At 35.8% G+C, this 25,666-nt stretch overlaps 1 protein-coding gene across 4 annotated transcripts in view; it reads left to right on the top strand.

Annotated features, from left to right (window-relative positions):
- Positions 1-25,666, top strand: part of LOC145246027 (coiled-coil domain-containing protein 186-like) — a 202,114-nt gene that overhangs the window by 82,809 nt on the left and 93,639 nt on the right. For all 4 annotated transcript variants that reach the window (XM_080107851.1, XM_080107852.1, XM_080107853.1 and 1 more), the window contains exons 3-4: positions 22,680-22,803; positions 25,481-25,609. In XM_080107851.1, the coding sequence (XP_079963977.1) occupies positions 22,680-22,803; positions 25,481-25,609 (253 nt within the window). The remainder of the gene's footprint in view (positions 1-22,679; positions 22,804-25,480; positions 25,610-25,666) is intronic.

Consider the following 25,666-nt stretch of genomic DNA (forward strand, 5'->3'; position numbering starts at 1 on the left):
AAATGAATGAGAATGATGAATACAACTGATAATGCAAATGAATGAGAATACTGAATACAACTGATAATGCAAATGTATGAGAATAATGAATACAACTGATAATGCAAATGAATGAGAATGATGAATACAACTGATAATGCAAATGTATGAGAATAATGAATACAACTGATAATGCAAATGAATGAGAATGATGAATACAACTGATAATGCAAATGTATGAGAATAATGAATACAGCTGATAATGCAAATGTATGAGAATAATGAATACAACTGATAATGCAAATGAATGAGAATAATGAATACAACTGATAATGCAAATGAATGAGAATGATGAATACAACTGATAATGCAAATGAATGAGAATACTGAATACAACTGATAATGCAAATGAATGAGAATAATGAATACAACTGATAATGCAAATGAATGAGAATGATGAATACAACTGATAATGCAAATGAATGAGAATGATGAATACAACTGATAATGCAAATGAATGAGAATGATGAATACAACTGATAATGCAAATGTATGAGAATAATGAATACAGCTGATAATGCAAATGAATGAGAATAATGAATACAGCTGATAATGCAAATGTATGAGAATAATGAATACAACTGATAATGCAAATGAATGAGAATGATGAATACAACTGATAATGCAAATGAATGAGAATAATGAATACAACTGATAATGCAAATGAATGAGAATAATGAATACAACTGATAATGCAAATAATTGAGAATGATGAATACAGCTGATAATGCAAATGAATGAGAATGATGAATACAATTGATAATGCAAATGAATGAGAATACTGAATACAACTGATAATGCAAATGATTGAGAATGATGAATACAACTGATAATGCAAATGATTGAGAATGATGAATACAACTGATAATGCAAATGATTGAGAATGATGAATACAACTGATAATGCAAATGTATGAGAATGATGAATACAACTGATAATGCGAATGTATGAGAATAATGAATACAACTGATAATGCAAATGAATGAGAATGATGAATACAACTGATAATGCAAATGAATGAGAATAATGAATACAACTGATAATGCAAATGAATGAGAATAATGAATACAACTGATAATGCAAATGAATGAGAATGATGAATACAACTGATAATGCAAATGAATGAGAATAATGAATACAACTGATAATGCAAATGAATGAGAATAATGAATACAACTGATAATGCAAATGAATGAGAATAATGAATACAGCTGATAATGCAAATGAATGAGAATGATGAATACAACTGATAATGCAAATGAATGAGAATGATGAATACAGCTGATAATGCAAATGAATGAGAATGATGAATACAGCTGATAATGCAAATGAATGAGAATGATGAATACAGCTGATAATGCAAATGAATGAGAATGATGAATACAGCTGATAATGCAAATGAATGAGAATAATGAATACAACTGATAATGCAAATGAATGAGAATAATGAATACAACTGATTATGCAAATGTATGAGAATAATGAATACAACTGATTATGCAAATGAATGAGAATGATGAATACAACTGATAATGCAAATGAATGAGAATGATGAATACAACTTATAATGCAAATGAATGAGAATAATGAATACAACTGATTATGCAAATGAATGAGAATAATGAATACAACTGATAATGCAAATGAATGAGAATGATGAATACAACTGATAATGCAAATGAATGAGAATAATGAATACAACTGATAATGCAAATGTATGAAAATAATGAATACAACTGATAATGCAAATGAATGAGAATGATGAATACAACTGATAATGCAAATGAATGAGAATAATGAATACAACTGATAATGCAAATGTATGAAAATAATGAATACAGCTGCCAAATGCAAAAAAAAATTTTAGTTATAGCAAAGAGTGTTCACAAACAAAAACGCTTGATAGTAATTTGCATGAACTGTACGTTGCTTTTAAACAGAAGTATCCCGATGTCAAGGTGGAGGGTTCCAAATTTTTGGAGATGCATCCAAAGTGGTGTATTTTAGCTGGATCTATGGGTACACATTCTTTTTGTGTCTGTAGCATACATCAGGATGCAAAACTTCTTGTTGATGCCATGAAGTGAAACATCACTTACAAAGATTTGATTTCAAAGTTAGTTTGTGATTCTTCTAATAAAGAGTGTATGATGCATCGCTTTGAAAACTGCCCTGATAAAGAAGCATTGCAGAAATTCTTGGATGAGGAGTTGTATGATTTGAACCCTGATTGCGAGTTTCATATTAGTCAATGGGACACAACCAGCCATGCAACATTAACATATGGAGAATATAACGATTTGTTGATTGACACTTTTGATAATCTTACTAGACACTCATATCTAATTGTTCTGAGAGACTTTGCAGAAAACTTTCAATTTTTAATACAAGACAAAATTCAAAGTTATCATTGGAGCAAGGTATATTGCACCTTGCACTCAGAGGTGATTTACTACTGAGATTCTGATCAGCAGCTAAAGCACATTTCATTATGTTTTATTTCCAATGACAAAACTCATGACATTGCATTCGTGTATCAAACTCAGACACTGACTGTTCACTTAATCCAAACCTTATTACCGCATGTGAACAAATGATGGCTGCAGGGCTCAATATAAAAACTTAAGAATTTCATCAATTTATGTTTGCATAAGGAGGACTTCGGTATTGAAGGTGAGTGGGTTTTCTTCGCCACCAGTCATGGAAAATCCCCTTATGATGAAATTGGTGGTTCAGTAAAACGCCATGTGGTTAAGCGGTCACTTCAATGCCCTCTTAAATAATCAAATCTTTGATTATAAAGCTATGCTTGCTATCTGCCAGATGTCTGCCATCCGTTTCTTTGCGATCAGTAAGGAAATCATGGAGAAGGTGAGAAAGTCACTTGAAGCAAGGTTTTCCAGTGCCAGCAACCAGAGCTAGTCACCTTTTTGTACTATTATCAACATTACAAATTGGCCATAAGTTGTCCCGTGTGGACGAACTATATATTGATATTCATGACTGATTTGCCATCAATCCTTTATATCTCTGACATCACACCAGTTGGCCACAGATTGAAGATACATGGTTTGTTCCCATCAAGAAAATTCTTTGTGTTGTATTCCCAACAACATGTATTGGAAGGACATACGCAATAACTGACCAAGATTATGAAAAAAGCATTTCTGCATCTCAGTGGCATAAAGAACACAGCAGCATGTAAATGTTGAATGCTGACTTTAGTTGTGAAGTTTTTCTGAATACGATTTCACTGCAACTGCTTTATCTTTATTTTTATTTATTCAACTTTTTTTAATGGACGCCTGTTTGAAGATGAAATTTATGGAATTTGGCACGAATGGTCACTCCCCTGATTTAACCCCATACAGATCAAAACTGGTTGCTTCTCATTAAGGTACTTCTCAGGGAATAGTTCAAGTTCGTTTTTGTGTATGAAATAGTTTGTTTGCTCAGAGAGGCCTAGCTAAAACAAACAGCCCTTATGAAATTGCCATGTTTTGCATAAGAAAAGAGAACAAAGGGGAGAAAATGAGTGTACATAAGTTTTTGAATGTCTCAAGACTTTTGAAAAAGTCTTTACTTTCAACAAGACACAATTTAATGTGTGAGATAAATATACAGAGAAAGCCTGTGATGTGAGTTTAACACATATCTAAATTGATTATCACATCCGATAGATGGAGGGAATATTTTTCATCATCAAAAATATACCCGACTTGCAACGGAAACTGTGAGTAAACAACATAAGAACTTTTAACCATTTTTGGTCCAAAGATAATTTATTGTGTCAAAAAAATATATGAAAAAAGTAATGCGTTACCATACGAGGGGCGTGCAATAAGTAATGCCCCTGCCCCACTTCTCATAGCAGTAGAGCAACAAAACTTGGCACAGTTATTAGTCTTTCTCTACATAGGAACCACCCAGAGTTATGCATTTCTCCCATCATTTGATGCAGCTCTGGAGACCGTTTTTGTAGAACACCCCAGGTTGGTCCTCCAAGACACAACGTGACTTCAGAAATCAAGGCTGCATCATCTGGGAAACGCTTGCCTTTCAAAAACAACTTCATGGCTGGAAAGAGGTGAAAGTCAGAGGGTGCAAGTTCAGGAGGGTAGAGAGGATGGGGGAGGATTTCATAACCACACGCCCGTGCTTCTCATCTGGTGACATGCGAGTTCTGGATCGGAGCGTTGTCCTGCAGAAGGAGGGTATCTTTGCTGATCTTGCCCCGCCTCTTGATTTTGATAGCTTCCCTTAATTTACTCAAAAGTGAAGCATAATAGGCTCCTGTAATTTTGGTACCCTTTGCCAGGAAATCTGTCATCACTACTCTGTCCTGGTCCCAGAAGACTGTGAGCATGACCTTGGCAGCGGAGGGCTGCACCCTTGCCTTCTTTGGAGGTGGTGAGTCCAAGTGCTTCCACTGCATTGACTGGGCTTCGGTCTCTGGATCATAGTGATGGACCCAGGTTTCATCCTTGTAATCAGTCTTTTGAAAAACTTTGACTCATCTTCTTGGCACATATCCAAATTCATCATCGAGCACTCAACACGTTCTCGCTTCTGGAATGGTGTGAGCAACCAGGGAATCCATCTGGCAGACACCTTATGCATATGTAAATGGTCATGAATGATAGTTTCCACAGACCCTGTACTAATCTTGACATCTTGGGCTATTTGGCGAATAGTAATGCACTGATCTTCCAAAATGGCAGCCTCAACTTGGCGGACAGATGCTTCATCAATGGCAGAAGGGGTGGGGGGGTGACCAGGTCTGGGAGCTGTTTCCACAGACTTCCAGCCATGTTTGAATTCACAATGCCAGTGTTTTACAAGGTCATATGATGGGGCATTATTACCATAAGTTTCTTTCATTTCATCAAAAGTCTCCTGTGGTGTGGGTCCTTTCAAATACAAAAACTGGATCACTGCTCGACATTCAACAGGCTCCATTTCACACCTGACTCAGTTCAAACACCTGTAAAAGAGAAACCACAATAAATTTAGAACTGTAATTTGCCACATAACCCGTAGAGATATAAATCATTACACATGCAAAATTTCAGCTAGATCAGACAACTGGAAGTGAGTCAGGGGCATTACTTATTGCACGCCCCTTGTATCAGCCACACCCTTTTTTATTCGATTTTGGGGTGCATGTGGAAAACTCCAAAAAACCTTCATTTTGGAGAAAATCTGATGCCATTTTTTTTATTCCTTGGGTCAAAAAACTTACCTGAGTGATTTTTCAGGGCCATACAATCTTTCAATCAGAAAATATTTAAAGAAATGACATCACAAAATTGTTACCCGGGCGTCGCATCATGCGCCTAACACCAAAACAAAAAATGCTCTAAATTGGGAACCGCTTGGAGTTATGTGCTCAAACTTTCAGATTTTTTCGTTTTTATATTGTGTATCTGTAGTGCAAATTATAGCCAAATCTGTGGATATGGGTGTCAAGCTCTGGATGATTTGACACGGAATGAACCCCCTGGCAAAATTCTGTTTTGCATCCCGCTGGGACTTTCAGGGCTAAAAAAACATGTCTTTTTGGAGCTCTTTTTTCATATTACTCCAAAACTTTATATGTATGTCTATATAGTGGTTTTTCCACTATATAGGCATACATATCTATGCACCACAGGTGGACCACACACGCATGACTTGTTTGTTTCATATAGCTACTAGTGGAGGTGTTTGGAGGTGTGTGTGTGTTGGGGGGGGGTAGATAAAAAAAAAACGATGTTAAACTTCTTTAAAAAATTGGAAAAACCAAAAAAAAAAAAAAAAAAACGGCAAACTGTCCAGCATCGCCGGTGTGATAAAAGAAAAATAAGTTTTCGTAGTTAGGTAGGATCGAACCTGGAACCTAGAGGTGAAGATGGAAAAAAATCCTTACATGTTACCCGCTTGCCCATGACGGCAGAGTTACAGAAAAGTTAATTGACAAGTGTGCAAATTTAATGAGGTCAAACATATCCCGCAGTTAACTTTTGCTGCGAGGCAGTTTTTATTTTGTTTTCTTTCCCCAACTTTGGCTGTTTGTTTCCCCAAGATGTAGTGGGGGGGGGGTAGCTCCCTCTAAAAAGGAGTGTTCCAAAGACTAGCAATTGTCTGATATAAGGGGTTTCCACTGCATTGATCAAAACTTATTGTGGACGTCCCCGGCGTGTAAGCCGAGGAAGACGCATTGTTTCAACTGTTTCACTTTATTTATACTAAAAAGCTGAACAAACATGCGACACAGCAAAATAGCGCACATTTTATAAAAGTCGATCAAAATTAATCTAGACACGACGTCCTTTCACAAATCGTACATATTATGATCTAGGAGGTATATAAACGGAGAAGCCCTGCGAAAAAAAGCCTTTCTTAGAAATACAAAAAATGTGCGCACACATTTTGCCTTTTATGTATATAGACTAGCGGGAGGTACCCGGCGTTGCCTGGGTGTTTAGAGGTATGTGTGCTCAGGGGGTAAATCAAAAGAAAAGAAAAAGCTAAGTAAATCACTCTGTTTAAATATTACAAAAAAAAATGTTAAAACTTAAAAAAATCGAAAAAAAAAAAAACTAACGTAAAGCAAACGAATGATGTTAAAATTTCTTAAAATCGGAAAAACAAAAAAAGGAAACACGAATGTTATAGAAAAAAAACAGAAAAAACAAACGTTAAAACTTCTTTAAAAAATCTGAAAAATAAAAACAATAAAAAACAGAACGTGAAAAATAGGTTAAGTTTCAATATTAAACTTTTAAAAATCAAAAAAAACAAAAAAACAAAAGACGTTACCCGCTCGGCCAGCAACAAGGAGTAGCAGAATCGCGTTTGAATTTATTTAAGTATTAAAAACAGAATTGACACGTGTCCGCAATAAAAGTTAACTTTGCTTCTTCTATTTGACCTCATTAATGAGGTCAACTTTAGCTGCAGGGTAGCTTTTGGATTTGTTTACTCAACTTTGACTGTTTTTTTTTCCCCCAAGATGTTGGGGAGGGGGAAACCAGCTCCCCATTGTCCAGATTGAATAGCAATTGTCTGATATAAGGAGTTTGGCCCCACATTGATCAAAGCTGATTGCTTCTGGGCGTTCCCTTGTGCGATTGCCGGGAATGCTGCTTTAGCTTTGAATAAGTTTTGGTTTTATAAAAAGGCTGAACGAACACAAGACGCGCTGAAATAGCATTAATTTTGAAAAATCGACGTAAATAAGTCTAGAGGCAACCCGCGTTCGCAAATCTTAGATATTATTATCTAGGGGGTATATAAACAGTATAAATTAAGCGATATTACCCCCCCCCCCGGGACCGTCGGTGAAAAAACCTTTTTCGAGACATACAAAAAATGTGTGCGCGCATTTGCCTTTTATATATATAGATTTATATATATATAAATTTATATATATAGATTTATATATATATAAATTTATATATATAGATTTATATATATAGATTTATATATATAAATCTATAAATATAAATTTATATATATAGATTTATATATATAAATTTATATTTATATTTATAGATTTATATATATAAATTTATATATATAGATTTATATATATAAATTTTTATATATATAGATTTATATATATAAATTTTTATTTATAGATTTATATATATAGATTTATATATATAAATTTATATATATAGATTTATATATATACATTTATATATATAGATTTATATTTATAGATTTATATATATAGATTTATATATATAGATTTATATATATAGATTTATATATATAGATTTATATATATAAATTTATATTTATAGATTTATATATATAGATTTATATATATAAATTTATATTTATAGATTTATATTTATAGATTTATATATATAGATTTATATATATAGATTTATATTTATAGATTTATATATATAAATTTATATATAGATTAGTAAAACATTTTAAAAAATAAAACCGTTTTTTAAAATAACATCTTGTAAGTAAGCATCCTCTGTCATTGCAGTTTTTTGTTAAAACTAGTAGGCCGTCTGGCATTGCCCAGTCATAAAATATGCTTATATATGATAATTTGATTAAGGCAGATTTCATATTTATTACATTATATTGGACCTAATATATAGTAATGTTTTCAAAAGTTAAAAAAAAAAAAAGAAAATGACTTGTGCACCACCACTGAGAATCAAAACCAAAACGTTTAGCTTCCGATTTATTTTTACCTTTGCTGTTAATGACTGAGCTATGAAGATAGGTTTGCTGCAAGGCTAAAAATTAAAACATGAATTCCATTTTTTTAATTTTCGCACTTTTGCACCGATTTTCCCCAACTAAAACCCAAATATAAAGTTTTGCATAGGTTCAAATACCGTATATATTAAGTTACATGTCTGTAGGCCAAAAACTGACCAAGGAGTTTGGTAGGCAAAATGTTTTAAACATATATACACATACATAAATATATATAGAAAGAGGTTTGTGTTTACTATAACCTTTTTATGTAAATATTACACAAATATAAATCATGCAGATATTCTGCATGAATATAATTACACGTAATAGTTAACTAAAGATGATTATCCTATAAGAAAAACAGAAAAACTAAAAGAGAATTAATTAAAATAAATGTTTAGAAGAATATGCAAATTAGCTAGATCTTTTGCAGATGAATGCAATTCCACAAACCATATATAACAAAGTTGTATTTTCTTTTTAAGTAAATAGAAAAAAAGTTTTGTTTTTTTTAATATGAATATCAATATGTGCACACAAAAAACATATGGTTTTGTTTATAATTCAATTGGAAGTGAAAGTTTAAAACATTAGTGTCCTTTTGTTGTTACTCTTTCTGGGATGCCTCAGTCCTAAATTATACCAGACCACGTGTAATCCATTAGGTCAATATTTGTTATATATATTACTAGCTGTACCCACTGTACCATGCATTGCCGTGGTTTAGTCTGGTTGACGAACAAGCAAGCACGCACACACACACACACATAAATGAAAACACATATGCAAATGCAAACACTCACACACATATACACACTTGCAAATGCAAGTACATGCACACACATACACAAAAATATAAACCCACACAAACTTTGCAAATAGACAGGAATAGGCAGTTTAAAGGCTTCCAAATCGCATATAAGGAAATTTTTAAGTATATAAACTGTAAATTGATGATTATATATATATATAGAGAGAGAGAGAAAAGAAAAATAGACGGATGAATGTAAATGTTTAATAAAATGTTTATATTTATTTTAGTGTCGGCCTTAAAAGAAATGTAAATAAAGTATGTAGCTGATTCGTATGTATGTTTTTAGAGAGAGAGAGAGATGATGATGTAGAACACAACAATGTAATCAGAGCTGTGTAAAGGGTACCATTGAGATGCCATGTTTTAAATGTAGTTTATCGTTCGTTTAAGATGAGAACTTCGTATTGTGGAATGCAAGGCTGGTAAGAGCTCAACCAATCAGAATAGCTGGAGTCAGTGTAGGGAGATGTTAATATTTTTGTATTTAAAAAAAACCGTAAAGATTATGGTCTGTTTGGGTATCTAATAACCAGTTAATAATTATCCAACCAGAATATGCGTGGAAAATGGTGATTTGTACCCGTTGTCAACTAGTAGCAGTGGTAGTAGTAAATATTTATAGGAAAAAATCGTAACTACTTCCTCAGGAGATGTTCAAATTGTGATGGTGGTGCTCCTAAGATTTAATGTAGCATTTTAATATCACAAATGGACATGTATGTAATAGTGGTCGATAGTTGCCTAAGATAGTAGCTAATAGGCTAGATGTATTGAATCTGTATTTAGCATCTGTTGTTGCAATCCTACGATACTTTGGTCCAGAGGGGAATTTCTACAGTCAAAGTATTATATAGTAGATTAGATATATAATTTTTTAACATTAACGTTGGTTCATAATCAAGTTTTTACATGGATTACAAACAGGGTTGCGGAGTCGGATGGTAAAAGTCCGACTCCCGACTCCTAGAATTCCTAGGATGCCGACTCCAACTCCTTATATATCTTCGACTCCGACTCCTTGACTCCTATGTGAAAATCTATTCTGCAGATCCATATACCCGTCTCCCACATCTATTCAGCATGTATTTTCATGTATATCATATTTGACGTTTAACATTCACTTGTATGATAAATATACTCACATATACACTCAACCAGCTTTATTTATTTATTTTACTCATGTTAACTCCTAAATAGGCATATCACCACTTGGATGTAAAAGGGACCATGTCTAGGAAAGATTAACAAGATGTTGGTTTATGTAATATTTTAACTTTTGCATATCAGTACGACCAGGGAAGCAGGTAGCAGGAAGGGAATTCCAAAGTCTAGCTGTTCGAGGGAAGAAATTATTAGAATAGAAAGCTTTCTAGCATCTAGGAACCTCAACAATGAAAGGGTAAGATCTTATTGCTAAGCGGTAAACAGGTTTGTCAGAGATATGTATGGCGAGGAGTACAAGTGAAACGAGTTCATCAGAACACATTCCATTAAAATATTTGTAAAACAGGCACAGTGATGCAACATTGTGGTGATGAGACAAGGGCTGGAGCTTTGTAGATAGTGATTGACAATCCTTTTTTTTGGACCCTATCCAAGAGGGAGAGACTAGTAATAGATGCACCAGCCCAGATGTGACAACAGTACTTCATGCATGGGTGAATGGTGGCTTTGTAGAAGTATAGGATACTCCCATGTGTGAATAGTCTAGCTCAATAGAGGGAACCCACTTTCTTTGCAGCAGTCTTTGCAATGTCCTCTATGTATTTGTTCTAGTTTATATTGCCTGCAAATGTTAGGCAGGGTGTTATTTGTCATCGATATAGGGGGTCGGTGAGGCGTCTTGTAATTGTTAAAGGAGAGCAGCTTAGTTTTACTAGCATTAAATGTTACCATCCATTTGCGGCCCAATTCCACTATAGTCTGGAGGTCATTTTCTAACAATTTTGCCATTGTCTTAGATTTATGTACATCTGTTCTTCCCTCATGCATATTATAGAGCATTATATCATCAGCAAATATACCCATCTCGGACACTATATTATCAGGGATGTCGTTTATGAATATCAGGAATAATAATGGTCCAAGGATCGATCCTTGAGGCACTCCCGCATTAATGTTATGCTGCTTGGATGTATGTCCATCAATGACAACCTATATGCTTCTATTGTTCAAGATGGATCTAACTATATTTAGTATACATCCAGTTATAACATACGATTTAATTTTCATTAGCAGCCCTTTGTGCCAAACTTTGTCAAAGGCCTTGGATATATCAAGGGCTACAGCTATGGCTTTGCCCGCCTTATCTAGTACATGGTAAATGCGTTCAGAGATGAATGTTAAAATATCTGAAGTAGAACGACATTGCCTGAATCCATACTGTTTGTCAGAAGATTTGCTTTTGCGAGGTGGTGAACTAGTGCTTGATTAAGGTCTCAAAGATTTTAGTGAATAGGGAGAAGAGACTAATGGGGCAATAATTGAGAGGGTCTGTTCTTTCACCAGAATTCCTGTACAATAGTACCACAGAGGCCATCTTCCAGCTATTAGGGAAGCAATATCTAGCAAAGCATTAAGTATAGAGCTTGGAAAGTATAGGGGTTAGCTCAGCTGAACATTTCTTAATTAGTATAGCAGGGATGAGATCAGGCCTTTGAGGTGTCTAAGTTTTTTATAATATTGTGGACATGAGACGGGGTGATTTTTGCATCATCTAATGTGACTTCAGTTCGCATAGGGGAATTTGGGAAGGAGGTGTTTCTTGGCTCTAAGGTGGAGTTGAAGGCGAATCGCCGGGCAAGCAGTTCCACCTTCTCCATTGTCCTACATGCAACCTTCTGGTTGTTGCTCAATGAAGGAATTAGTGATTGCCCTTTATTCACTACACTATTATAGATTTTTCAGAAATCACGAGTTCTTATCTTTTGCAATTCTATGCGTTCCCTAATTATTTCATCATGCTTTCATTTGGTTGTCGCTATTTCACTCTTACAATGATTTCTAGCATCTATGAATTTTGCCTATTTGTATTTGACTTATGACGTACGAACTGGTGCAATGCATGCTGTCTTTGTGCAATGGCAACTGCACAATCTGTAGTAAACCATGGGGGTGAGTGGGGCTTGCTATAATACTTCCGTGTGTGAACATGTGCTTCAATGCCCGCTTTGCACCATTCAGTTTTCTCATTGGTACAATGTTTAGCAGGAAGAGAGAAGATATTGGTCCATGGGGCATCTTGGATGTGTTCTCTAATGGTTTCCCAGTCAGCCTTGTTGTAGTAACTTGTTATTTTGAGCAATGATTCCTCACTTTGAGGTTGGGATTTAAATGTAATGTCAACTGATACCACTAGGTGGTCTGCGTTTCCAAGTAGACTGTGGGCATTAGTCACACAATCCTCAGGTTGTGGTGAGGAATAGGTCTAGAAGTAAAGCCTGCTGAGGTTCACGATCTGGTAGGCGGGTTGAGAACATTACTGCCTGTGTGAGGGAATGGGCTTTTTCTTTTATTTTTTTTTTCCTTAGGAGCAGACGACATTTTCTTTTAGCATAATGATAGGCGTTGGAAACATTACTGTCCGTGTGAAGGAATGGGCTATAGAGAAGGTATAAGTAGAGCGTCCAGCTGCATCTGTGTAACCTGAGAAATCAAGCCAATTTTTATGGTGGGCATTAAAGTCACCAAACACAGGTATTTGAGCGTTACTATCTAAGGAGAGTGCTGCATCTATACTATCAAAGACATGATCGATTAGGGTACAATCCTAACTTGAAAAAAAAATGGTAGAGAAAATATAAGTAACTAACGCAGTGATGAAATGTTAGTCGAAAACACATAGCAGCCTGGTCATCCGATTCAAGATTTTTCTCTCTAGTTTAAGGAAGAGTGCTATAAATATATTTCTATGCATGACATGGCACTACAACTATCCTGATATTATACAATTTATGACAGAGCAGTCGGTCTAAGCATTACCAAAGAGTTGGGGAAAACAACAGCCAGACAAACTGTCAATCAGTTACCCTCAACCTCTCAAAAAGACCAACCCAAATAAGTCATGTGAGCACAAGTGGCATGTAAGCAAAACCAATTTTCTCAGTTTCTGAGAGAAAGAGTGAAATTTAAAATAGGGAAGAGGGGAACAATGTCCGATGTCCTAGTCAGAAGACAAAGCCAAGCTTTGTTGAGTCTCTGTTATTGTGTCTCTGGTCTGGCTAATAGACAAAGAAAAAGTATAAAAGCTGGCGATAGGTAAAGCCTATCTACTCCTTAAGCAAGTTAGGTTTGCAAACCAAGAATTTGTTCAAGTCACCAGCTCCAGGAAGGTTGTCGACCATGACTGAGGAGGCCTCCTTCTGCCAAATTTATTATCAGTTTTCTTTCCTTTAGATGAATGATCTGACAAGATCTACGGGTCCATCACACCGAGAGTAACCAGGTATTTCTACACCCCCGCATGAATGAAGATATTGAGTATCTTACTTTAAAGTTTTTCTCTATTCTACATAAATAAGCATAGGATTAGAGATAGATTCCCCTCTAACATTTACAAAAAACTGTATCTTTCAAGTATTGTGAGAGAATCAATCTACTCTACCAACTAATTTGTTTTAAAATACATGAATAAGATATTAATAATAATTACTTCAATATGTAAGGTAATATAAAGCATAGAAAACAAAAGAAATGGGACTAGATCTATATAAAGAGGTTACACACCACATGGATGCACTTAACTTGGTGTCTTCAAGTGACTCATGTTGGTCTAGCTAAAAGACTAGTGTCTCTACGTGGAATGAATTGAGGTGCAAAGATTAGCATTTCTTTGAGAGCAGTAAGAGGGAGGGAGGGAGGATCTGCCTTAAGAGCCAAATGTGTGCTTTGATTTTAATACTTCCTTCTTTTATTTAATTGAAATGATATAATTTTCGATTTCTGTATTAATAATTTAAAACATACAAATTTATTTACCAAAGGTGATGAATACTAAAAAAGAGATGCGTATTTCTAATTTTTCTATTTTGCCTATTCATATATTGCTAACTATTACTGATACATTACAAATGACATGCGAGAAAAATATGGGAAAAAATAGTTTCAAGTGCATAGATAGCACAGAATATAGAAATGGAATAAAATAATAAAATAAATTAATTTTTAATAATGAATTGAGGTGCAATGGTTGGGATTGAGCACATGTTTCTGCTCAATCCCAACCATCATCAATGGATCTGAGGTAATCTCGTCAGCATCAGACAAAGCCAAACTCTTTTCCAAGAAATTTGCAACTAATTATACCCTATGTGACCCCCCCCCCTCCGTATTTCCTCTTGTATCAGAAAACACGCTATGCGACATACAAATATCTGTGCCTGATGTTGCCAAGCTAATCAAAAACTTTGATTCAAATTAAAGCAACTGGCCCTGATTGTATTCCAATTATAGTGCTGAAAAAGCTTCAACCAGAACAAGTTCCCCTACTTATAAGGCCGTTTAAACGTTGTATTGAGGAGAATTGCTTCCCAACACCCCGAAAACCTCATCAGTATGCCCTGTATTTAAGAATTCAGGTGATCGGGCATCTTCCTCTCACTACAGACCAATAAGTCTCCTGTGTGTCATGAGTAAGCTGCTAGAATCTATATTAAATGGAGAAGTAGTAAACCAGCTCAGCAAAAACAACCTTTTTATTAACATGCAATATGGTTTCCATTCTGCAAGATCTACAGTTATCTCATAGGATTAGCGAATCTCTCAATGGAGCCTCCTTTTCTAGAGCAATTGCTCTTGACATATCAAAGACTTTTTATAGGGTATGGCATAAAGGTCTACTTCACAAGATCTCCAACTACAGTATAGCTAGAAAGTTTTCTGAATTATCAAATCATTTCTCTCTGATAGGTTCATCAGAGTAGTGGCTGACAGGCAGAAATCAGAAGCTAACAGTATTAATTCAGGAGTCCCTCAGAGCCCAACTCTCTTCCTGATCTACATCAATGATCTTCTAAATCACATCTTAAGATCATTTGTAGACATTTATGCTGATGACACTACCATCTATGACAACACATCAAAGGCCGTAAATGTCCAAGTTCTCTCTGATTCTCCCTCCTCTGATCTTGAGCAAGTGGTACAATGGGGAAAGAAGTGGCTGGTTAATGTTAATGCATCTAAAACCAAGCTTCTATCTTTACATCATCAACGCTCTGATCCCCTATTTGGCATCAACTGAAATGAATGGCTCTCGTCTTGGGGAGGCTTCATGTTTTGACAATCTTCTGGGCTTAACCTTTACTCCTGATCTGAGATGGAATATGTACATTAAATTTGTTGCCAAGGTAGCTGGGAAAATGGTAGATATCTCACTACTGATGCAATTCTCTACCTATATAAGAGCCAGGTACATTCAAAGATGGAGTACTGTTGCCACATCTCGGCAGGACCTGCTGGAAAGATCTTATCCTGCCTTGACAGAGTTCAAAATAGACTTCATAGTCTAGTGGGGATGCCCTTTTCTCTTCCCTGTAGCCTCTTTCCCATAGAAGAGACACTGCGAGCCTGTCCCTGCTTCATCGCTGTTTTCATGGCAGATGCTCATCTGGGCTCTAAGCGATGGTCCCCTCTCGCCAAACTTTCACGAAAAACACTCATCTAGCTGAAAACACTATCAATAATTCCCCCCACTCTTTATCTGTGCATAAACCTAAATGTAGATTCCATGAACAAAGCTTCTTTCTTAGAACTGCACATCTGTGGAACTCTTCCATTTGCCTGCTTTCCAGCTGACTACAATATGGTCATATTCAAGTCCAACGTAAACAAATTCTTGATGAACCTTTCCCCCTTAAGTAATCCAATTTACCAAATTTCCACTACTAACGATTACTATGATATTGTCTCATTGACCTCTGTTCACTCATTAACCCTTATCCTCGAGTGGCCCCCGGGCCTTGATGTGGTGACTCCTATCTAAAAAAAAAAAAAAGGAAGGAAAAACTATAAAGAACTATAGTTCCATGGGTTGCTTCTTATTGATTTATTGCTTGTTTTTTTAAGATTGTAATTCCGGATTGATCCCGGACTAATCCAGTTGCCAAATTCTAGTAGATTCAGGAACTGGGTAACTATCAGATTACAATCCGATCGTTTTCCAATGTAATCCAAAGTGATCCTACCTAAAGACAGAATTTTCATTGATCCTGCCTGTCTGTTTTGCATGATAAACATTAAACATCCTTATACTTCTAAATCCTCCTCAAATTCCTGTATAACTATATTGTATATTAATGCTGTATTCTTGTAAGTATATCATCTCTCCTGTTCCAACTTGACGAACACCAATTGCTCTTCTCCCCAAGCTGATATAATATCACATACTTTGCACGTACCTTGGGAGAGGGGTTTAGCTTCCTAAACTTTAGTAGGCTGACCCTTTAAAAATTGATAAATACTAAACATCTATAGATTTCTATTGCTAAGGGATGCATTAGCTTAACCTATATTTATACTCTATAGAATATCTATGAAATAGATAACTATTAGCCACAGTTTGTGCCCAGATTATAAGTGATCTATATTAACTAGCAACTATATCTTTCTTTCACTTAGATGGCATAAAGTGCTGGTGATTATCTTTACATGGAAACTAACACTAAGCACATTTCGAAATGCACCCTTACCTATATACTATAATTTCCAATGCGTCACTAATCCACAAACCAAATTTGATCTTTACTTAACCCTAGTAGATATTAACCTTAAATCTACACCCCATACTCATAGATACCTCCTTTCAAAATGTAACCACATCTTCCAATTTTAATCCTATTCTAAGGAGTGTAACTTCAAAGCAGATACTAACTCTATCAATCCAAACTATCACTTCAGGGGCATAGAAATACCTGGCTTTGAAACCAGGCACGGAGAAAATCCTTTTGGTACTGATGGACCTGTAGATCTGGCCAGGGCATCCATCTAGAAGGAGAACTCCGATTTGTAAACCTGTGCCACTGACTTCATACATCTTGGCACCAAATGGGAGAGGGAGGCCTCCGCAGTCCTTGACGACAACCTCCCTCTAGGCTGGTGAGTTGATCAAATCATTGGTTTGCAAACCTAAACTGCTTATCGCTCTGCCTATCGCCCAGCTCCCATACTCCTTTGTCTATTTGTCCAGGCGCAAAGGTGTGGTCGCAGAGGCTTATTAGAAACGTCCAGTGCTTAGCCTTGTTTCCTGACTAGGGCAATGAATGCAGTCCCCCACATTTGCTTCATTCCCTTCCCGTATAGCTGGGAATTTTGGGAGTGCTTGTTTATCATATATGCTAACATGATTGGACTGCTGTTTGACAGGTTTGAGAGTATCAGTTTGACAGTTGCTGGTGGCTGTTTCCGACTGACAGTACAGCAGCCCTAACTCTTTGGTAGCGCTTAGAGCTGCTGCTCTATCATCAATTGTATAATATCGGGATCTTTGTAGTGCAATGTCACGGATGGAAAGGGGCCCTACACTCATCTCTGGTGGGCATTCCCGAGGCCACATTCCTGTAGATGAGGAGCTGGCTGATGGTCTACTTATGTTGCATGGTGGTGACTATGCACATCCATTTTGCCTAGCACCTCAATCTAGATCTGAAACTATGAAATGACAACTCAATCCCCCCCAAAAAAACGTTCAAACCAGACAGACACTCAAAGAATTCGCCTACTCCCTTGAGGCTTGCATTTACAAATATCTTACTGGACTTAGAGCTAACTTAGATGTTGTCGAATCATTTCTCCTAGCAAACTTCCCAGATATCTTAGAAGTAAGTGAAACTAACTTGTACTCCTCCATCCCATCTAACCACTTTAACATGTCTGCTTATCTCCCACTTTGTCATAAGGACTCTGGCAGACACATGCACGGACATGGAGTCTATATTTGTAACACCCTCCTCATGCCTAGGGAACCTAAACTAGAATCAGGTGACCAGGCCTTCATGTGCTTTAAACAAACTTTACACCATAGCATTAGCTACCTGTATTTTCTTTATCGCTCTCCATCAATCTAGGATTGTACTGTAATCAATCATGTCTCTGACAGCATAGTTGTAGCACTCTTCCTTGACACTAACGCCTTTGGTGAGTTTACTGCCCACCTTCTTTTGGCTTCACTAATTACATTGACACAGCTGGTTGCATCATCCATAACTTTGCTATATCCCATTCCTTGACACAGACAGTAACATACCCGATCTGTCTCCCAGATCGTCAGGACCAGCAAGCCTCACTTCTGGATCTTTTTCTGACAACAGTTACTGATGATTGTGTAACAAATACTCATTGCCCACTCAGAAATGCTGATCATGCTGTGATCGACATTACTCTAAACTCTCGACCCCAAAGTTGAAGAGCCATTGCTCCAAACGACAAAGTATTACAATAAGGCTGACTGGGATGCCATTAGAGATTACATCAGAGACGCCCCATGGAGCAATATCTTCTCTCTTCCAGCAGAACAGTGCACAAATGAGATTACTGAATGGTTCAAAGCAGCAATTGAAGCACATGTTCCTACATTGAAGTTATATAGCAAACCCCTTCCCAATGATTTACTTCTACTTGCACAACTGTCATTGCGCAGAGGTAACATGCATACCATAGATTTATCCGGAATAAATCCTGTACAAACAGACAAAAGTTTATAGAAGCTAGAAGTAATTGTAAGAAAGAAGTAGGAACAGTTAAGAGTGAATATACTGAAACCACCAGGAACCGCATTGAAGTGCAGAGATTAGGAACTCATGATTTCTGGAAAATCTATAATAGTGTAGTAAATAATAGGCAATCAACAATACCCCGACTATCCCACAATCAAGGTTGTTTGCTCAGCAACTGAGAAAGCTAACATGCTTGCCTGTCAGTTTGCCTCAAGCTCTACCTTGCACCCAGCAAGCCATTCCTTCCCTGATTTTCCTCAGCGGAGAGAAACCACACAAGATGATCTGAAAATAACCCCTTCTCAAGTACATGATATCATAAAGAAACCTAGACACCTCAAAAACATGTGGACCTGATCTCATCCTGGCTGTCCTATAAAGAAAATGCTCCGCTGCGGTTGCTCCTGTTCACTCTCAACTCTTTAACAAGTGCCTTAATGAATCTTGCTTTCCTACTTGAAAACTGCTTCTGTGGTACCAGTTTACAAAAACTCTGCCGAAAAACTGACCCATTAAATTCTCACCCAATTAGCCTTCTCCCTTCTTTCACCAAAATATTTGAATCCTTAATTAATCAAGTTTTAGTCCACCACCTTACAGCTGCTAAACTTCTTTCTGACACTCAATATGGATTTAGACAAGCCCATTCTACTACAGGTATTCTAACTGTAATCTCTGAACGTATATACCAACCACTGGATAAGGCAGAGAAAGGGAGGGCAGTAGCCCTAGATATATCTAAGGCTTTTGACAGGGTATGGCATGATGGTCTTCTCATGAAAATAAAATCCTATCGTATTACTGGACGAATACTTAACATAATTAAATCCTTCTTAAATGAGAGAAGAATCCAGGTTTTCCTCGATGGGGGTACATCCAAACAATATGATATAAATGCAGGTTTATCTCGGGGATCGATCCTTGGTCCTTTATTATTTCTGATATTCATAAATGACTTACCTGATAAAATTGTCTCTATGAGTATATTTGCTGCGGACACCACACTCTATAGCAGGCACGTGGGGGAAAACTAATGAGCACATATCTAAGGTAATGGCAGAAACCCGAGAAGAAAACCTTCAGTCTGTAGTGGACTGGGGTGAAAAATGGATGGTAACGTTCAACGCTGCCAACACAAAGCTTGTTTCCTTTAATAATTACATAAAACCTTACCAACCGCCAATAGCTATGGTTAAAGATACATTACTGAAAATACTTCATTCAAACTCCTTGGCTTAACGTTCAAAGGGAACATGAGTTGGAATAGATATATCTAGATCATTGCCAAGGCTGCTGCCAAGAAGATGATTTCTCTCTACCGTGCTAGAAAGTTACTTACACGTGAAAGTATCCTGTACCTCTTACAAAGCCATCATTCGCCCATGTATGGAGTACTGCTGTCACATTTGGGCTGGTGCATCTGTTACTATCTCTTGCTTCTGGACAGGGTTCAAAAGAGTCGTCAACCTGATAAGGTTCTAAACTTTCATCTAAGCTTCAGCCCCTGTTCCCATCGATGAAATGTTGCATCCCTCTGCCTGTTTTACAATTTTAATGGTGGACGCTCTGACAAACTCCAAGCCCTTGTACCGCCTCCAAACCCAACAAGCAGCGAAGTCCCATCTTTACACAGTAGAGATCCTTAGATGTAAGAAAGCCTTCTACTCTAATAGTTTCTTCTCCAGAATTGCTAGACTTTAGAATTCTCTTTCGGGTTCCTGCTTCCCCAACTGTACTGACATGCAGAAGTTCAAGTGTAATGTGAACAGACACCTTGCTGCTAAACTCTCTACACAGTACCCCTGCAACTTATGTCCCTAATAGTAGCTCAGTACATCAAAGTGGCAATGTGTTTGGGGTAAAAATGTAATAAAACAAAAAGAAAAACTGGTAAAACCAAACAGGAAAACCATGTGAAAAAAAAAAATTATTGTACTTATGGAGTCGGAGTCAGATAAAAAACTACTACTTTTAGAAATCCGACTCCAGTTAAAACCTCCGACTCTGCAACCCTGATTACAAAACTACATACAACTTTTCTTGCAATGCAACCACATCTATGTTTAAGGCCATGAGGTCCCTCAGTATGTGAGCAGCTTTGCTTATTTGCTTTGGCACTTCATACCCCTAGCATTTAAACTTTTTAGATTCAAGGATATGTCCGTTACTACTACTCAGTGTTAACCACCGACTTGAAGACTTTGAGGATCAGTAGGCTGTAAAATTGGTCGAGATTGTCTGTAAGCAATTTGGACATAAACCCTCTGCCAACATCCAAGGAAAATGTAAGTTTGAGGGCCCTATAAAATGAAGAGTGGATGTACTTTGAGACTATCTCCTCACAACAGACTGCCAACTTTTTAAAGGAGCCATGTCCCTCCTCTACCAACTTCCCCCTTTGCTACCTCTATCATGTTCCATAGGCCTTAGGTGCAATCCACTCCAACCTGCTACACAAATGTGATGATTAAGGGGGCGTTGGGAAAGTTCCTTGGGTTGCTAACCGAACTTCCTATGGCCTGATCTAGGAGCTGCATTGGTCTAATAAATTGCACATTTACATCACATGTAAGGTCCCTCTTACTGGGGGACCTTATATGTAAAGAAAAGGGAGATTCTTTGTTTTGTTCCTTCTACAAGTGGGGGATGACACTGTTCTGTGGCTCATACTGGGTTTCTGCTCTTCTGGGCAGAGAACGGGCACCAACTGAGGGGTGGTCAAAAAAGGATGGGGATTTCTGTTCAGATTCAGGCTCGGGTCTTGGGGTTGCAACGCCCAAACAGGAGAGTCGGAGCTCTTTGCATTGGGAATGGGATCCAGTCTCTGTTTGCATTGGGAATGGGACCTGGTGTTTTTATGATCTTATTCCCTTTGCTGTCACTTTTTCTGAGGCCTGTTTTCCTCTATGTTGCTCTCCTCCCTTGCAGATCACTCTCCTTCTGATTCAGATGATAGGAGGACCTTTCTCTTTAAGGTGCTAGACTGAGCTACCTACAGCTTCTTGGAGATATGACTGAGTGACCCTTTGGGAAGCCACACTCTTCTTACTTCTGAGGGCTGCATCCTGTTGGAGGGGGCTTTCTCTAGTTTGGAGCTTTGTAGTTTTCCAGACTTTACCATTTTGCTGCAACTGTTCTTAGATGTAGCTGTGTTGCCTCCTGTCGGTTTTATTTTGCAGGAACTGTTGATATCAGTTTTTGCAGCAGCAACAGAGGTCTTCATTGGGTTTTTTGTTGGGCAATCTTTGCCATATACTCCTGCTACTGACAAAACCAAAATGGGGCCTCCTGCCCTCCACGATGACTGAGCAAGGTTAGGATTTTATTGTAGCACTCTTGGTCAAATCTCGTCTTCAGATTATAGTGTCCTAACATAAGGTTACGAGAACCACATGAGAGTAAAGCAATAGTGTAAAGATTTGTAACAATGGTTGAGATTGGTCAAAAATTATTTAAGAGGGTAGCTCAACAAGAATTTAACATTGCACTTAAAAATTACCTATTTATAATCAACTGAGAAACAACCCTGTGATGCTGTATTCCACAGATAGGTTTGGGGAAGAAACCTTGCTCATGGAAGTTTTGTTTAGTTTTAGGTACACAGAGGGAGAAAGAAAATTTATTTGCAGTTGTTGTAACAAAACAAGTTTTTGTTATGAATGTTTTACAGGGGAAACCATAGATTGAAGCTTAGTCGAGCATCTACCATGAAAATAACAATAGAGTAGAGAAAGAGGCTCTAGAGGAGAAACAAGTTTAATTGAAATTACTTTTCTGGACTTTCATCTAAAATATTTACATTCAATGAGATGAAAGTTCATAAAATGTAAATAAAAAATATTTAAACAGTTGGTTTGATATATTTAACAAAATAAATTTGTATTTGGCTTTTCTTTTTCTTGTAGGCTTGATACAACAGTTCTTTCTCAAACAGACCAAATTGAAGTCATTAAAATGGAAAGGAATTCTTACCGTAAAGAACTGGAGACATGTAAAGGAAATGATTTATATTTACCACAAATCAAAGCAGTAAGATAAATTTATCATTTTTTTTTATATGAACAAACTTGTACTATGAAATAATGTAGATTCATCAGTGGAAGATGAACAAACTTGTAATATGAAATAATGTAGATTCATCAGTGGAAGATGAACAAACTTGTAATATGAAATAATGTAGATTCATTAGTGGAAGATGAACAAACTTGTAATATGAAATAATGTAGATTCATCAGTGGAAGATGAACAAACTTGTACTATGAAATAATGTAGATTCATCAGTGGAAGATGAACAAACTTGTAATATGAAATAATGTAGATTTATCAGTGGAAGATGAATAAAGTTGCAGCTGTCACTTTCATCTTAATGAAAACAATTCTTTCAACTTTTTCTCACAAGAAAACAATTTTAAATTATACCTATATATCTAATATTATAGAAAAGGAACTGTGAGAGAGAGAGAGAGAGTTCCTTATAGATTCCAAAATGGCTGGACCAAGTTTTTTTTTTAATTTCACACAAATCTATTTGTGTCTGGGAGTGTTCTTATGTATAAATACGATGGTTCAATTGTACTCTAAACAGAAGCATTAATTTTGAACATGCCCCTGTCATATCAAAGAACCAACTGTTGATTTTATTAAATCATTTTTACATAATCACTTGAATTAAAGTTAAACGTACAAAAGTCAAGTATCATGATTCAATTGTGCTCTAAAAAGAAACATTCATTTCGAACATGCCCATTTTATAAAAGAATCTACTGTTGATTTTATATGCTGGGTCTTTCTGTTTGTATGGTGATAAAAATTCTTAAATGCACTTGTGATATTAGGTTGTATAAAATTGTTAACTTTGGTTGAAATCAGACTTTTTTTCTTTAATCAGATTTTCTGATTATCAACTTTTGATACTTATCAGAGGCGTTCTGATACAAAACTTACATAAGAACACTTCCAAAATCATCAAGTGTCTTTGTGTGAAATTTTTTAAAAATCGGCCCAGGGAATGAACTTACACAAAGTTCATTTTCTATAATAGTGGATAAATTTATAAAATCAACAGTAGGTTCTCTACACTGCAATGTAGACAAGAATGTATGGTGGACTAAGTCATTGCAGGAAGGCATGTAATGTTTCCACTTCGTGCACCGCAGTGTGTCCCCAGCTAGTGCAGGCAGTTAATAGATTTGATTAAAAAATGGGCAATTTCACCGATTTCGATGACAATAAAAGTATGTTGAACTCACACAAATTCAATCCCAAGTAAAGTCATACTTCATAAAAAGTGTACTTCTAGTACTTCATAAAAAGTGTACTTCTAGTACTTCATAAAAAGTGTACTTCTAGTACTTCATAAAAAGTGTACTTCTAGTACTTCATAAAAAGTGTACTTCTAGTACTTCATAAAAAGTGTACTTCTAGTACTTCATAAAAAGTGTACTTCTAGTACTTCATAAAAAGTGTACTTCTAGTACTTCATAAAAAGTGTACTTCTAGTACTTCATAAAAAGTGTACTTCTAGTACTTCATAAAAAGTGTACTTCTAGTACTTCATAAAAAGTGTACTTCTAGTACTTCATAAAAAATGTACTTCTAGTACTTCATAAAAAGTGTACTTCTAGTACTTCATAAAAAGTGTACTTCTAGTACTTCATAAAAAGTGTACTTCTAGTACTTCATAAAATGTGTACTTCTAGTACTTCATAAAAAGTGTACTTCTAGTACTTCATAAAATGTGGCCTGTTGTGATATTCTTAATGTAATTTTAAAATTGTGAATATTTGAAAATATTTTATACATAAGAATAAAAAATGAAAATAATGATAAATCAAAATGCCAGTAGCCATTCAAGTGTATCTTAAGAATGATTTTTTTCATAAGTTATGAATAAATTGCAACTTTTGTATAGACCTAAACTTTTGTTAGTTAAAACCTGATAGCATTAAATCTATGAGTGATTGAACTAAATGATGTAAATATGTTAGCTTTATTATGTTATTTTTTGTAGAATAGATTTCACATTAGGAAATTGAATATTAAATTAATATTAAATTGCATAAAAATATGCAATTTCCTGTTCCAATTCATAAGACTTTAATTTGAATCTTTCATAGAAATAGGTTTCCTGTTTCTGAATTATAATAACTAATTCAATATTTCTTAAAGAACATAAATAAAATCAATGTGTTCAATTTTAGAAGCATTTGATGACAGTATCATTCAGAATTTTCTTTAAGGCATTCAAAAAAACAATTCTGGATTTTCGTAACAATGGAAATCATGAAGATTTATGACTCAATTAAAACTGTAAAAAAAAAAAAAAAAATAGTCTCCTTTCAACATAAAAATTGATATAACTTCCAGTAATTGCAGATTCTTTTTCAAATCTAGTGTGAAAACTCTCAGTACTGTCTATAATCACAGCATTAGTCAATTAGAAGATAGAAATAATTTACAGATTTTGGTTCTGTATTTTTGATTATAATGCTCAATATTTCTACATTTATTTACTAAACTCTTAAAATATTCTGGGGTCATATTTTATAATTTCATTTTTATTGTGATCCAAAGACAGTATTCATATTGTGATCAAAAAAACAATATTTATCAAACTTTGAATAATCATTTATGATTGTCTTTTGTTTATTTTCATTCTGTATTTCTGATTATGAATCAAATTCTTTTTTATTTTTCTCCTTTAAAGCTTGAGACAAGCCTTGTTCAGAAAGATACAGAAATCCGAGCCATGAAAGACAGATTAGCTGCTCAAGAGGTTACTTCTAAAAGAGCGATGGCAACTATGCAAAGTGAACACAAAGTTCAAATTGATCAGGTGAATGTCAATGATTCAAATAAAAATCAAATTACATACATTTTAAGATTTTTTCAT

This window comes from Euprymna scolopes, chromosome 23 (assembly GCF_053919585.1).
Source record: "Euprymna scolopes isolate OS-2025 chromosome 23, ASM5391958v1, whole genome shotgun sequence".
Lineage (NCBI taxonomy): Eukaryota > Metazoa > Mollusca > Cephalopoda > Sepiida > Sepiolidae > Euprymna > Euprymna scolopes.